This window comes from Netta rufina, assembly GCF_964035555.1.
Source record: "Netta rufina genome assembly, chromosome: Z".
Classification (NCBI taxonomy): Eukaryota; Metazoa; Chordata; class Aves; order Anseriformes; family Anatidae; genus Netta; species Netta rufina.
The window spans coordinates 67,344,901-67,358,582 of record NC_140126.1 but is presented as its reverse complement, the minus strand read 5'-3'; the positions used below and the strand labels follow the sequence as shown (position 1 = coordinate 67,358,582).

Sequence of the window (13,682 nt, the reverse complement as noted above, 5' to 3'; positions counted from 1 at the left end):
AGAGGTCGCGCCGCCGCCGCGAGGCAGCATGGGAGTTGTAGTCTGGTTGGGGGGGGGGTTGTTGGCGGCGTTGCTGGGAGACCCGTGGCGGTGCGCGGCATGGCGGCGGCCCGCTGAGGGGACGGGGACAGCGGGGCCAGGGGCCCGGCCGTGCCGTGCCGTGCCGTGCCGTGCCGTGCCGTGCCGTGCCCCAGGCGTCCCGCAGGGTGTTTGTTCAGCTATTGAGAGGGGGGAGAATTAAATCTTTAAGGAGTCGGCCTCTGGTCGCCCCAAGCCAGCTTTCCACGTGCAAGGACTGTTCCCCGTCCCTCCTGGTTTCCTGCTCTCCAAGGAGGGGTCCCAAACGCCACAAAATATGGCCAGTGGGCACAGGCCGCCCGCAGCTCGGCCCTCTTCGAGAGCAGGAGTGGGGCTGGCAGCACGGCCGGCCTCTTCGTCACGGACTCCATCAGCAAGCAGGATAGGAACAGGGGTATGTTTAAACAAAAAAAAAAAAAAAAAAGGAGAAATAAAAATTTGAACATCAACTTTGGTATCTTTACACTATCTGTTTTGGTATCTTTTTGGTATCTTTGGTATCTAATCTCCATGACTGGAGAGAGATTTTCTCAGGAAGAGTTGAAAGATTTCCAGTCAGAGAGAGTTTTGTGATTTGGGCTGAGAGAGGTAAGGGCACTCTTCCATCGAGACTTCCATCTGGGAGATCCTGGTGTTGATGTCACATAGGGTGAACAAGGAACACGGTAATTGCAGTCATCTCTTACTTCAAGAGGTGATCTTGTACCTTTCTACAGCAGACGTTTGTCTGAAGCTTTGTTTACGTGAACAGCTGTAAATCTAAAAGTTTCCTGCTTGGAGTGTTTAAGAGAGTGACTCAAGCTTTGGCAATTACAGAAGGGTAATAAAATCACAATTCAGCACTGGGTTTTGTTTGTCTGTTTGTTTTCTTCTAGATGCCTCCTAGCACCTCAAGACCTGGTTCTCGTGGTGGTCCTTCAACTGCTAGCGGAATTTTATCGTCTCAGATTAAAGTTGCAGACCGCCCAGTGACACAACAAGGATTAAGTGGAATGAAAACTGGAATGAAAGGTATTTTCTGTTGAAAATAGCTATCAAAGTGTCTAAAAAAGTTCTGGAGAAATATTTATGGTTTAAAGGAAAACTTTTCATAGTTGTATAAATTGCAGGGTGAATAGCTATGACTACAAAATGTAACAGAAAGGAAAGGAAGATGAATGCATCCTCCCTCCTTTGTTTTTGGCTATTAGAGATGACAAAGGCTTTTCTGTGCCCACTCTTCCTATACGATTTTTATATCTATTTAAAAATCATTAGAATAGATTAGAATACAACAGGATACATTTTATCTTCTTCCAGCACTACAGAATAATTAAAATACTTTGTTTCATTGTAAATATTCAAATAGTTAGAAAAATACTGTTTGTTTTCATAAAAGTCCAAAGTGAATTTCTGCCTTCATTTGTTTTAACAAAGTAAAATCTACTATCTCTGCCTGTAAAATCTGCATGTTGTTTTCCTAATTTGCAGTTAATCAGAATGTGTTGCTTTCTAATGAACTGTCATCGTACTCTCCTTTGTCAGGTCCTCAGAGACAGATAATGGATAAAACGTATTATCTTGGACTGCTGAGGTATGTCTTAAAAATACATTCAAATTGTGGAAGGCTTCATGCTCTGTTCCCTTTCTGGCATAAAGGTAGAGCTATTCTTAATAATAGCATGGGATGAGTGGTGTTCACTGTTAATGAAATCTGGTCTGTTATAACACATTTTGCAGGTCATTTTGCAGGTAGTTTGTAGAAGAGGAATTTTATGCTTATGTCCAAGTACAAGATTTCTTTGACATTTTGTTATTAGTCTTGTTAAGTTAAATGCACTCCTGCAGCGTTAGTTCCAGAAGCGTCAGTGATTTTGAACTTGCACCTGTCGCATAGCTCCAACTGTAAGACATAGTATCTCGAACTAAGTATTTTTTCAGTGCATGCTTCAGGTGGTTTGCTTGAATTATGCATTCAGTTGGCAATGACAAAAACATGTGCTCCATTGTCAGTTGGCCACATTGCAGTATTGAATAATCAATCCTAAAAGATGTTGTTCTATACAGGGATGATACAGCATCCTTCCACAGATTGTGGATGATTTTTTTTTCTGGTCCATCTGAGAAGGATTCATGTCTCTTTCACCAGAAGCAACAAAAAGCTAATTAAAACATTTTATTTCATGTCCAGGTTTTCTAATGATTTCACAAAATCACAGAATCATCTAGGTTGGAAGAGAACTCCAAGATCACCTAGTCCAACCTCTGACCTAACACTAACAAGTCCTCCACTAAACCATATCCCTAAGTTCAACATCTAAACATCTTTTAAAGACCTCCAGGAATGGTGACTCAACCATTTCCCTGGGCAGCCCATTCCGATGCTCTCAGTAAAGAAGTTCTTCCTAACATCTAACCTAAAACTCCCCTGGCTCAACTTAAGCCCATTTCCCCTCATCCTGTCACCAGGCACGTGGGAGAACAGACCAACCCCCACCTCGCTACAGCCTCCTTTGAGGTACCTGTAGAGAGCAATAAGGTCACCCCTGAGCCTCCTTTTCTCCAGGCTGAACAAGCCCAGCTCCCTCAGCCGCTCCTCGTAGGACTTGTTCTCCAGGCCCCTCACCAGCTTCGTCGCCCTTCTCTGCACCCGCTCAAGCACCTCGATGTCCTTCTTGTAGCGAGGGGCCCAAAACTGAACACAGTACTCAAGGTGCGGCCTCACCAGAGCTGAATACAGGGGACAATCACTTCCCTAGCCCTGCTGGTCACACTGCTTCTTATACAAGCCAGGATGCTGTTGGCCTTCTTGGCCACCTGAGCACACTGCTGGCTCATATTCAGCCGACTATTAACCAATACTCCCAGGTCCTTCTCTGCCAGGCAGCTATTCTTACAATTTTATGTGATAGAACCACTTTATTTTTTTCCCCTCATTTCTCTAGCTTTTCTCAGAAATAGTTGTCAGAAATTTGGTACTCTGTGATAAAGAGATACTTACTGCACATCACTTAGAGTAAAATGCTGTTTCTTTTTTAGCTGTGTTTTAGCTGTATATTTAAGTTTCAGTAAATCTTTTGTTTATTTTTTGCAGGAGCAAAACAAATGAACTCACAACAGAAATTAACAAGCTGCAGGAAGAAGTAGAAATGTACAAGCAAGAGAAATCAGTCTATTTGTCATATGAAAAAAGGTGAGCTGTGTCGCAGCTAATACAAAGTTACCTTTCTCAGCCACAAGACTTTGTTCTAGGCTGTTTTCACGTTTCACAGACTTCAGGGAATCATTACACATTTTTTTGTTGTTGTTGTTATTTCATTTTTATTATATGATGCTTCCTGTCTGAATTTTGGCTTCTTGTTTTGTGTTTAGGGCAGAGGCTCTAGCTGGTGAAATCAAAGAATTTCAAGGTCAGCTAGCAGACTACAACATGGTATGCTGCTATCAGCTTCTGATACTGAACACTCCCTTGTCTCGTTCACTTCATCCTGTTTTTGCTTAAATTCAACATCTTTTTTTATCGATGTTCCTGTTTAAAAGTTTACTGGTTAGTACTGTGTTTATTCAGATACTGGAAAAGAAAAAATGGGAACTAAAAAAACCAAGAAAGATAGGAGAAGCAGTTGCATTTAAGAAATGACTGCTGCATATTGTTTGTGCGTTTGTACAGCTACATATAATGAGAATTACTTCTGAAAACTATGTGTAACCTATGCAGATTCACAAATCATTTTTTTTCCTTTTGCAATAATAGATATCTGTTGTGTTTTCATGAGTGTTTTGCAAGTTGCTCCTTTTCTCTGTGTGTATAATTAAAAAAAAAAAAAAAGAGTGCCAACAGGTTGGAATTCTATCTCATTTCAGGTTGTGGATATACTTAACACCAATACAGATGTGGCGGAAGTGATTCATGATTACAATATGGTAAGAATTAGTGTGCTTGCTACATTTTAACAATGCAATGGCATATATTACATTTTTTGTACTTTGAACATGAAATGTATAAAAAAGCAAATCACTCATTTAAAACTTACACAATTTTTTCCAGTTAAATTGCCCATAGTACTTGACAGTATTCTTTGTAGTGAGACAGCTGTCTAAAGCATTGTCTTCAAAACCACATGACAATGCTTCTGTGTATTGGGTTTAAGAAGGCTGTGTTCCCACCTCAAATTTCAAGTGTTCAAATACATTATTTATGTGACTAAGCATAGAATGCTAGTCTTATGAAAGGCAAGTTCACTGGACTGCACTGCCTTTAAAGCTGCCTGATCCTCTGGAAATTTATTTACTTCTCTTTTCCTTCTGCCTTCTAAATACCTCCAGCATAATAAACATGAACTAGGTCTGCAACATGGACAACCACAAAATCAATCAGCTTTGTTCTTCTTTAATTTTCTTTATTTTCCAAGATAGTGAGAGATTTCATGCAAGTATTAAGGCTATAGACATATTAAGCACTTTCCATTTCTTGTGATCACTTTGTCCTTTAGCAAAAGCAGCTAGTCTTAGAAAAGGTTAGTTTGGTAGCTTGAAAAACCACCTGAGTATTTCTTGGCCATTTATTTTTCTCCACATTTTATTGAAAAATAAAGTCTCATAATCCGCATCATAAAGAATGCTCTTTAAAGTATTATATTTGCATTCTGTCTGTAGGCTTAAGCAGTTAATTGCTAATAGGTAGTAATACTGACTGAACTGATTTGTTACAAACTTGATAGCATTTATTTTTCAAACAGAGAGAGAGATGTCTTCTTACTTCCTTAGGTTTCCAGTGGAAGACTGCAATTTTAGAAGCTGTTTCTTGAGTACAGCCTGGGAACATCTCTGGAGCAGGAGACATCTGCTGCTCCTTTCTGTATTGCATCCTTAGCAGCTTCTTGATACTTTAAAGGAAACTTTGCCCTTGTGTATAACTATTTTTTTATTATGTATTATATCAAAATACTTTTTTTTTTTTTAAAAGTTAAAGGTTCAGAATGACCGAGATGCTCAGAGTGTGGATAAAATTTTCACCGAAAGACAAGCGTAAGTACATAAAGTATATGCTTCTCAAAAGCTGTTAAAATCATACAGGAACTTGGTAAAATTGAGAGGTTATCTAATTAAGAAATTGTTAACAGTACAATCCATACAACAAGAGACATCCCCAAACAATGTCAAGATCCTGTACCAGTATCAGGATGAAGCTGGGGTTCCTGGCTTTGAACTATTCTGAGTAACTTTAAACTATTCTGAGTATCTGTGGAGATACTTACTATTTCATCCAGGAGGAGCTAGGTGGCAGTGAAGTCTTCTGGCTTGTGAGGACTTACTTTTAAGGTCCCGGATTTTGGAGCTTATGTTTCAGTAGCAGAGTGGAGAAAATAAGCAGAAGTGGGGGCTAGAACTAAGATTCCTGTCTGGTAAAGTAAGGATGTGTGGAAAGGAAGATGAAATCAGCGAGATGCTTGTAGTGAGAGTTTGAAAGCCATGAAAACGGATTGTGTACTGATAAGCTGAGAGGGTGAGTTTGAGACGTTTAATTTAGGGACAGCAGATGTAAGAAGTAGGTCTGGTCCTACCGGGCGCCAGAAAGAACAATAACATTTTATGCGTAAATAAATACTTCTGAAATACCGATTTTCCATTTAATATGCACTTTTCACTAATCCTGTGGTTTTCAGTAGGTTGTAAATATGTCTGTTCTACCCCTAAATGCATTTTTAATTGTTAACAAAATGTGCAGAGAAGAGACTTGGTTCAGTATCAAACTAAGGCATAAAGGCATGGTTTGGTGGATAATACTGGTGCTAACAGCATGGTTGGACCGGATGATCTTTTCCAACCTTAGTGATTCTATGATTCTATATGCAGTAATGATATTTATCATTTTACTGTGTGTAGACACATTTAAGGGAGTTGAGAAATCAGTCTTTGTTACTCTGCTAATTCAGGTTTAAAAAAAAGAAAAAAAAAAAAAAAAACCTCTATTCTCTGACAGATACTCATTTTGACTAATAAACTACTGAGCTTTGACATTGTTGATTCGGATTCAGTCCCCAGTCTGACTGTGGTCTGCTTCTTCAGTGCTTTAAATAAATATTTTTTCATCTCTGGCTTCTTTGCCTCTTGAACATCAGTAATTACGGCAGCTTCACAAGCTGCTTTTTAAAGATTTGGTCATGTTAAGCAGTGTACAGTATGCTTTTTATCCCCAGTAAATAGTAACATGATCAGTGATCTTTCATGTTTTGAAATACTTATTTCATGATTCATGAAGCAATAGCTTGTTTCAGACTTGATGAGATGAAAGGAGATGGACTGCTTAGGTTCCATCTGTGTTGTACCTAAGTAGCATAACTTGGAAGGCTAAGTAAATGGAGCAAGTATACTACAGTTTTGAAAAGTCAGTCATCATCCACCATGTAGGATATCAGCTCTCCTCAGTTATATATGAATCTATGTATTTATCCTCAATAAATCCATCTTCGCCGTGCTCAAATTCAGTAGTTTTCTCAAATATTACTATGGGATCTTCATTGCTTGTATCTGATACTGCAGGAAAAGAATTCATGTCAGCTGAGAACTCCTGTTCAGTTATCTCTGGGTCGTTTTCTTCCAGACGACGGTGACTGTAGCTGATCAAATAGTGATACCATGTTGGGCATTTTATGGCCATAAAAATCAGGAATGTAGTGCTTAGGACAAACCCTAGGACTCCCACGAGGAAGGTCCAACTTTTGCCAAGGAGTGGAAGCTCTTGAAAACAGATAGGAGAAAAAAAAAAATCAAAAAAGCACATACATCTCACATTTGATAGCAATGTAAACCCACCATGCATATTTACTAAAATTAAACAATTGTTTAAAAGTCATCTGATGTTCTGGAGGTGTAGATAAAATAAAATTCTTTTTTTTTTTTTTTTTTTTTTTTTTCCAAAAAATAATTCCAGGACTGGCTTTGAGAATGGAAAAAATAAAAATCAGTAATTGACATTAAATTCTATTTCCCAGGCTTAAATTTCTACGTGGTGGTGATGTCTGCATCCTGAAATACCACATTGTTTGTTTGTAATCCTTTCAGTTACATTTCCTTTATGTATTATGTATTTATTATGTATTTATTTATGTATTATTTATTTCTTGTAAATTTCAATAGACTGTAGGTACCAGTAGTCTTTATATACAAGTTGGATTTGTGTGCTGTTACACAATACACTGTAGATGCTGACTACAGTAAATGAAGTCAGTGGCAGTGGTGGCTTACGATTTGTGTGTGAACCAGAAGATGGATATTCCTGCTTTAGCCAACAGCAGGAATTGGAGTATTTCGTTATGGGAAAGTGGAGAACATTAATTCAGATGGAATAAAAAGAGAAATTTGATTTTTACCAGAAGGAAACGTAGAATCTTACCAAATAATGTTGGAATTGGCATCAAAAAAATAATGTAAGGAGGCTATTACTGAATTTATAAAAGAATATGGGATATGCACAGCTGTGTCCCTTACACTGAACACAGTTGAGAGCTGGACAAAAATTAATACACTCAATCTTTTACTTTTTAAGAAGACTACATCTTGTGAGCAGTTAGTTTGGAATAATTATTTATTTATTTTTATGCAGACATCTGGAGAATTATCTGAATTTCAAGCCCTAGAAATTTTCACACCTTTGTTTTTAGTGTCGTTTAAGGTGTGGTTTATCTGTTTTGCAGCGTTACTTAGTAGAGCATAACGTTCACTGCAGCATGTTACATGGTCTAACAAAATCTAAAAAGTACACTTGTTCCATAGCCCTGACTTTTACAGAAGAATTACAGTGTACCAGGAATGCAATAGCATATGAAATCATGGATCTGCAAATAAAACATTGCAAGCAGTAAAGGAAAGCATCATTATATTACCTGCATGTGTTCCGTTGTTTTCAGTGGTGATGTTTGGAGTTGGAGCTGCTAGGAAGGCTGTGCTTCTGCGCTTAATGGCAGAATTGGAAGTTACACTGGTTTCTAAAGAAGCTTTTTCAGTTTCACAGTCAGCTAGTTGTATAGTTGCAGCCCTGATGGACAGTTTTTCCTTTGTTTTGGGGAATGTGCATGTAGTGTTGTTTTCATTTTCTGTGAATGAGCAATGGAGAGTCTATTAGATACTGTTAATTGACAGTTTTATCTAAAAAAAAAATCACTGATAACTAATTTATTACTGAAAAATACATAATATGTGGTGGATATTATTCACATCAGGAAAAGCTAAGATAAGATGCAAACAGATATGAAATGCTGCTCTTAGCAGAACTTACCCATTGTCACATTGGAAGCAGTTAGACATATCTGTAAATCAAGGAGGTCACAGGAGCAGTTCCATGGGTTTCCAGCTAAGGTAATTGTAGCCAATTTAAAAGATGATTTTATATGAAAAGATTTCAAAAAGTTATTTTGTAGATTCAAAACTTTGAGACTTTTTAGAGAAGAAAATACATCTGAATCTAATTGAGTAATCCTGTTATAGGACAGATTCAAAACTGACAGTTGATTTAGTCCTGCAAATGCTGCTGGATGAACTATGCTAATAAGATTGTTGCTGATATCCAGAATTATAAGTTTTGTCAAACTGTAGAAGCTGTTATTACACAGTACGGTAATCATGTTTTCATTCAGATAAAGTTCAGTGAGGTTAGTAAGCCTCTGAAGAATATCTTTGCCATTGTCTTTTAAAGTGATTTTATTATTTTTGAGGCTTAATATAGTAACATTTGGCAAAAGATCAGTGGGGATATGAGAGAGGTTCTTTCCAGACTCCTCACAAATGACCTGTTGAAAAAAAGAGAATGTCAACAATTAAAATAGTGTAAGGACATCTTGTGATGGAGTCCCAGTGATGATTTTTAAGGGAATAAAAAAATCTATTTAACGTCAGCCCTTTACAAGAAAAATTCTGCTGGCCTTCCTGCCTTTTTGTTTATGATGTTCTTAATATGTTTGTCGATTAGTGACACAGGGTAATGAATCATCCTAGTGTGTAGAGACCTGAAGTGCCAAGAAACTTAGTGTTTAAACTCTGTTATAGTTGCAATGCTTATGTGAATAATATCCAGAATATTATGTATGTCTGACATGCTGTTTTGGAGATAATAGCGTTGTCTGTTTTGGTATTCTAAGGTGAAGTCTAACAGGGTAGGAAAAGGATTCCCTTGCCACAAAATAGAGAAGCCACCAAGTGAAGTTGTCATAGAGAAAATGGACTCAAGCCTGACTATTAATTTATGTGTGTTTTTTCAAACGGATTGATTTGCTTTAAAGTAGCTGTGTTTGCTATTGAAAACATCTTTGGAGCAGACCTTCAACCAGATTGACTACATATTTGATTATAAATGTGGCATTTAAATTCATTTTGGTTTTCTGAGTTGAAGTTTAGCATAGCTGTAGACTTTTCAGGTTTGAGAGTGTTTATATTCTTAATAACTGGAAACATTTTTCTTTTCTGAAAAGATTAGATTTCCATATAGGTTTATGTATGCATCACTGCAGCTTACAGTTTGTTGTCAAGGTAATTAAACTTGCTTTAAAGGAGATTCTAAGCACTGAAAACAGGTTGGTTTATTGTTCTGATTGCTAGAGGAGTAGCCTATGCTCAAGTCGTTACTGCTGTTATCAGGCTGAGGCATGTACTTTTTTTCTTCATGTTTGTCCCAGCGATGAACAAACAGTAAATACAGTACTGGACCAGTAGACAGTAAGAGCAAACAGTTCAATAACATTTTTTTGCCAGACTCTTAATCCCCCTATATATAAATACAAAATCCATTAAACTATTCTCTAAAAGAATATTTCAAAATATCTTGTACACAAACGTGTACAAGACCTGACTTGGGCAAGTGCTAACTCAAAAAAATCTCTCAAAACAGTCTCTCAGCAAGTGGTTGGCCTTGTCCAAACAGCTGTTGTGATTTAGGCCTATTGCAAAATGGTGCAGATATAAAGGAGGCACTCCTGTTATCTGCGGGGATTTGACTGAAATACAAAACCATCTCAAATATGTTTCAGTGTTACTCCCCTGCTTAGAATGATTGGTAGCAGCAAATTCCCTTTTCACAGGAAAATGTGTCATTTTATTTATCTCTGTCTGCTTCTATACTCAGGAATTTCATGTTTGCAGGCTTTTAAAAGTCTTTAATTTCTACTGTATCTCAAAAATAAGGGTAATTTACATGCACATGGAACTTACAGTTTGAGATGTAACATTGCAGTCAGCAGTGACTGGATTCAAAAACAGTGTTCCAGCCCAGATCATGAGACAAGAGAACTTCATGTTCACAGCCTAGCAATAAGCAAATAACACTTTAAAATATTGAGTACCAGTGTCTTCTGTATCAGCAGTTTAGCAAATTAATAAATAAAATTATTTCCATGATAAGGTTTAAAAAAAAATTGTTCTACATAGATACCATGAAATGTAAAGTTAAGAGAAAAATCATGTTATCAGCCTTAATGGATTGAGCTTTCACTGAATCAAGACAAACCTAAAATCCCGTGGACAGTATCAGAAGATAGCAAATGGATTGAGTAGACAAGTTAGTAGATGAGTTTCACAAATATCCATATGGCAAATAGCCATAGGCAGAGGTATACACATTAATACCCTATTAAAGCAGTTATGGGTACTGGAAGTCTATGATATGAATCATCTGAGAAAAGTATCCGGGCTTGGTTACTGTCCCTATTTTCTTGCCACTGTTAGAGGCAGAATGCTGTACTAGATTGTTGGTTTATTTGGCCAGGTATCTCATATATTCTTAAGTGAAGTCACAGGTTTTGTGAACATTTAATGAGTAGGATGGTCTTCTAATCTCTTTGTTATCCATACTATAATATATTAAATAAGCAATGTACCTCTGTGCTACCAAGGTGTAGTGTTTGCTCTGATCTTTGGAACTAAGTAAGCACAGTTCAGTCTCTTGTGCTGGTGTTTTTGTATGGGTTTGTACCTTGTTTTCTGAGAGTCAGGAAAGATTTTTTGACAAATGGTATTGACTACAATATTAACTTCTCTGAAAGAAATCAGGCATTATTTGCAAGATCTACATCTTGTCTTTCAGATGTTAAACTGATCCATGTTTATGCCAGATATGAATTAAATGTTATGCAAAAGATAGATTATTCCTTTTGTAACGTTTTTCCACTTTGCTTAAGCCTCTGAAGTCTCACAGAGAAAAGGCAGTATACTAAATGAACCTCAATATCTCATTCCTAGATTGCGATCTTCCAGATTAAAAAAGGCAAAAAAGATAAAGTGTTCAAAGTGATTATTGTAGTTTGAGCAGCATTCAGTGAATTTAACAAAAAAGGGAGTGGGTACAGTATTACATAAGGAAGCTCAATTGTACCAACGAGGAACAATGCTAAATATAGATAGCCAGTTAGATAAAAGAAAAAAAAAATGTTTGCTTCTATGCATTTGTATCTCTACAGACTGACCTTATTCACCTCAGTGAATCAGAAACTTTATAACTTCCTGGAAAGAGGTTGTTTGTATCCTGGTCTACTACTCTGATCCATTGTGTAGGTTTAGTGCTATTGGAAATTTACATTAAACAAAAAAGGACATTATCAGGGGCAAGGGGTGCTAGCCTCAGTGGTATTAAGTTCCTGTATTAGGTACTGTTCTTGTCGGTAATAGTATTGGTGGCTGCGTGATTTTTTGAGACAATTTGCATATTGCTAGTGGCAGTTTGTGAACTCCCAATATCAAATATGGTAAGAGTTGGAACTTGTGACACACTTGGACTTCTGAGATACCTCTTCCAAGATGTTCAGAAATAGAGCAGACCTTAACCACGCTATCTAGAAATACAGATTAATAGCAGTATTTTAGTTTGCAGGTTTCAGAAAAAACATGCTGTCATTAGGAGAGTGGGAAAATACACTAAGATTTTTTTTAAAGTTGCTCAGTCTGTAAGTTAATAACAGTCAAATTAAAAATGAAAGATATATTTTTTTTTCCAGAAGTTCAAAGGAAGAATTAGCATAGTCGAGTAACAGGGATGCCGTTAACTGGAAAAATCTGTTTTCTGTCTAAAAAAGTACTGCACAAATGTCTAAGTCAAAAACAGAGTTTCTTCTTTTTTACTTTACTACTGTTGAAAAATTAGGGTTGTTCTTACAATGTTGATTTATTGCATTGTATATGGGGGAACCCAAGTAGTCAATAGAAAAACAGGAAAGCATCTGTAATTTTAATTGCACTATATCTTTTTAGTAAAACCAGATTTTAAGAATTGCTGCTTAAATCTTTGGAAAGAAACTGAACCTGGCAATGCATTGATAATACTTTGACATTTGTCATTTCAACTCGGAAGTGTTTCTTTAAAAGGTTTTTCTCAGAGAGTTTTTGAAACTTTTACCATTTAATAATAATGTAACTTCTGTTGCTTTTATTGCATTTGTAAAAAAAAAAAAAAAAAAAAAAAAAATGGCGTATCTGGAGAGGTAATGGGGTTTGTATAATCAAGTACTCTGGTTTCCAGAAAACAATCAGACTGTTCCCTGGCTTTTAACTGAAGCACAATTTACTTGCTTTGCATGTTGAAGGTTCACAGTAATTCCTGAACTTTTAACATATCTCGAGATATATTTATTTCCAGTCTAGCAGAAAAGTTATACTAATAAATCTTTGCCTACATTTTGAAAAAGGTGTGCCAAGTGTCTTACCTTTCTGTTGCTTCTTAGAGGCAGCATGAACACGTTTCAGTGCACTGACAAGAAATAATATCATGTAACAGCACTTCGTTTTTGTCCAACCTTTGTACCTAATGAATAAGCAGGCAGTGTAAAAAAAATAAGGAAGCTAGAACATCTTTAGCAAACGATTGACTAGGTTGAGCAATTCCATATAATCATCTCAGATTTAATTGGTTCCGCAGCCAATGGGGAAGAGTAATGGAAGTATGCCCAAGTGTCAAGTTCCAGATCACATAGGAAGCACTGAGTTAAAATGCCACAGAGTATTTAGAAGCAAGCTGTGTTATATTGTCAGTTAAAGAAATGTTGGAGACAGATAAAGACTTGATTTTTTTTTTTTTTATAAGACCTATCTTCAAATGAAGAAAATTTCGTGAGATTTGCATGCTGAAGTAAAGATCTCTAGTAGAGATCTCTCGTAGATCTTTAGTAGATCTCTAGTAAAGATCTGTAGTAGAGATCTTAGAAAAGAAAATAAAGTAGAGACCTTAGCATAAGAAAAGCTATGGGGTACATTAAAAATAAAGCTCATTATTTACAAAGGATTGCAAGCATTTAAAGACATCTGTTGTATGTGCTATATTTCAGGAACAAATCCTAAAAAAAGGAAAAAAAAAAAAAAAAAAGTATTTGCTTTTGAGTAAAAAAAAAGTATTTTGCTTTTGAGACATGCATCTGAGTGCATGTCTTTATGCAGTTTGACAAAGGGATTATATTGATACACTAACAGTATGTCCACTATTTTTTTTCTTCTGATGATGCTCATTCTCTCAACTTCACTCTACCCAATGCACAGCATGAATCTACAGAAGGATTCACCTTCCTCTTATTCTCCGTTCCTCTCAGATATGGGTCTGAGTAGAAACCTTTCTACTTCAGTATCTGTCTTTAATGTTACTGCCACTTTGA

At 36.8% G+C, this 13,682-nt stretch overlaps 2 protein-coding genes across 2 annotated transcripts in view; one reads left to right on the top strand and one right to left on the bottom strand.

Annotated features, from left to right (window-relative positions):
• Positions 1-94: 94 nt before the first annotated feature.
• The window catches only part of IFT74 (intraflagellar transport 74), a 41,951-nt gene continuing 28,363 nt past the window's right edge, over positions 95-13,682 (top strand). Inside the window, exons 1-7 of the mRNA XM_084305767.1 lie at positions 95-472; positions 954-1,089; positions 1,603-1,651; positions 3,152-3,250; positions 3,430-3,490; positions 3,922-3,981; positions 5,024-5,085. Of these exons, the coding sequence (XP_084161893.1) occupies positions 356-472; positions 954-1,089; positions 1,603-1,651; positions 3,152-3,250; positions 3,430-3,490; positions 3,922-3,981; positions 5,024-5,085 (584 nt within the window). The 5' untranslated portion in view covers positions 95-355. The remainder of the gene's footprint in view (positions 473-953; positions 1,090-1,602; positions 1,652-3,151; positions 3,251-3,429; positions 3,491-3,921; positions 3,982-5,023; positions 5,086-13,682) is intronic.
• Positions 6,473-12,770, bottom strand: LRRC19 (leucine rich repeat containing 19; the record flags this gene model as incomplete). The annotated part of the gene is made up of 5 exons (XM_084305768.1): positions 6,473-6,798; positions 7,944-8,153; positions 8,336-8,846; positions 10,261-10,353; positions 12,744-12,770. 5 exons carry the CDS (start codon positions 12,768-12,770, stop codon positions 6,473-6,475), a joined length of 1,167 nt encoding a protein of 388 aa, XP_084161894.1.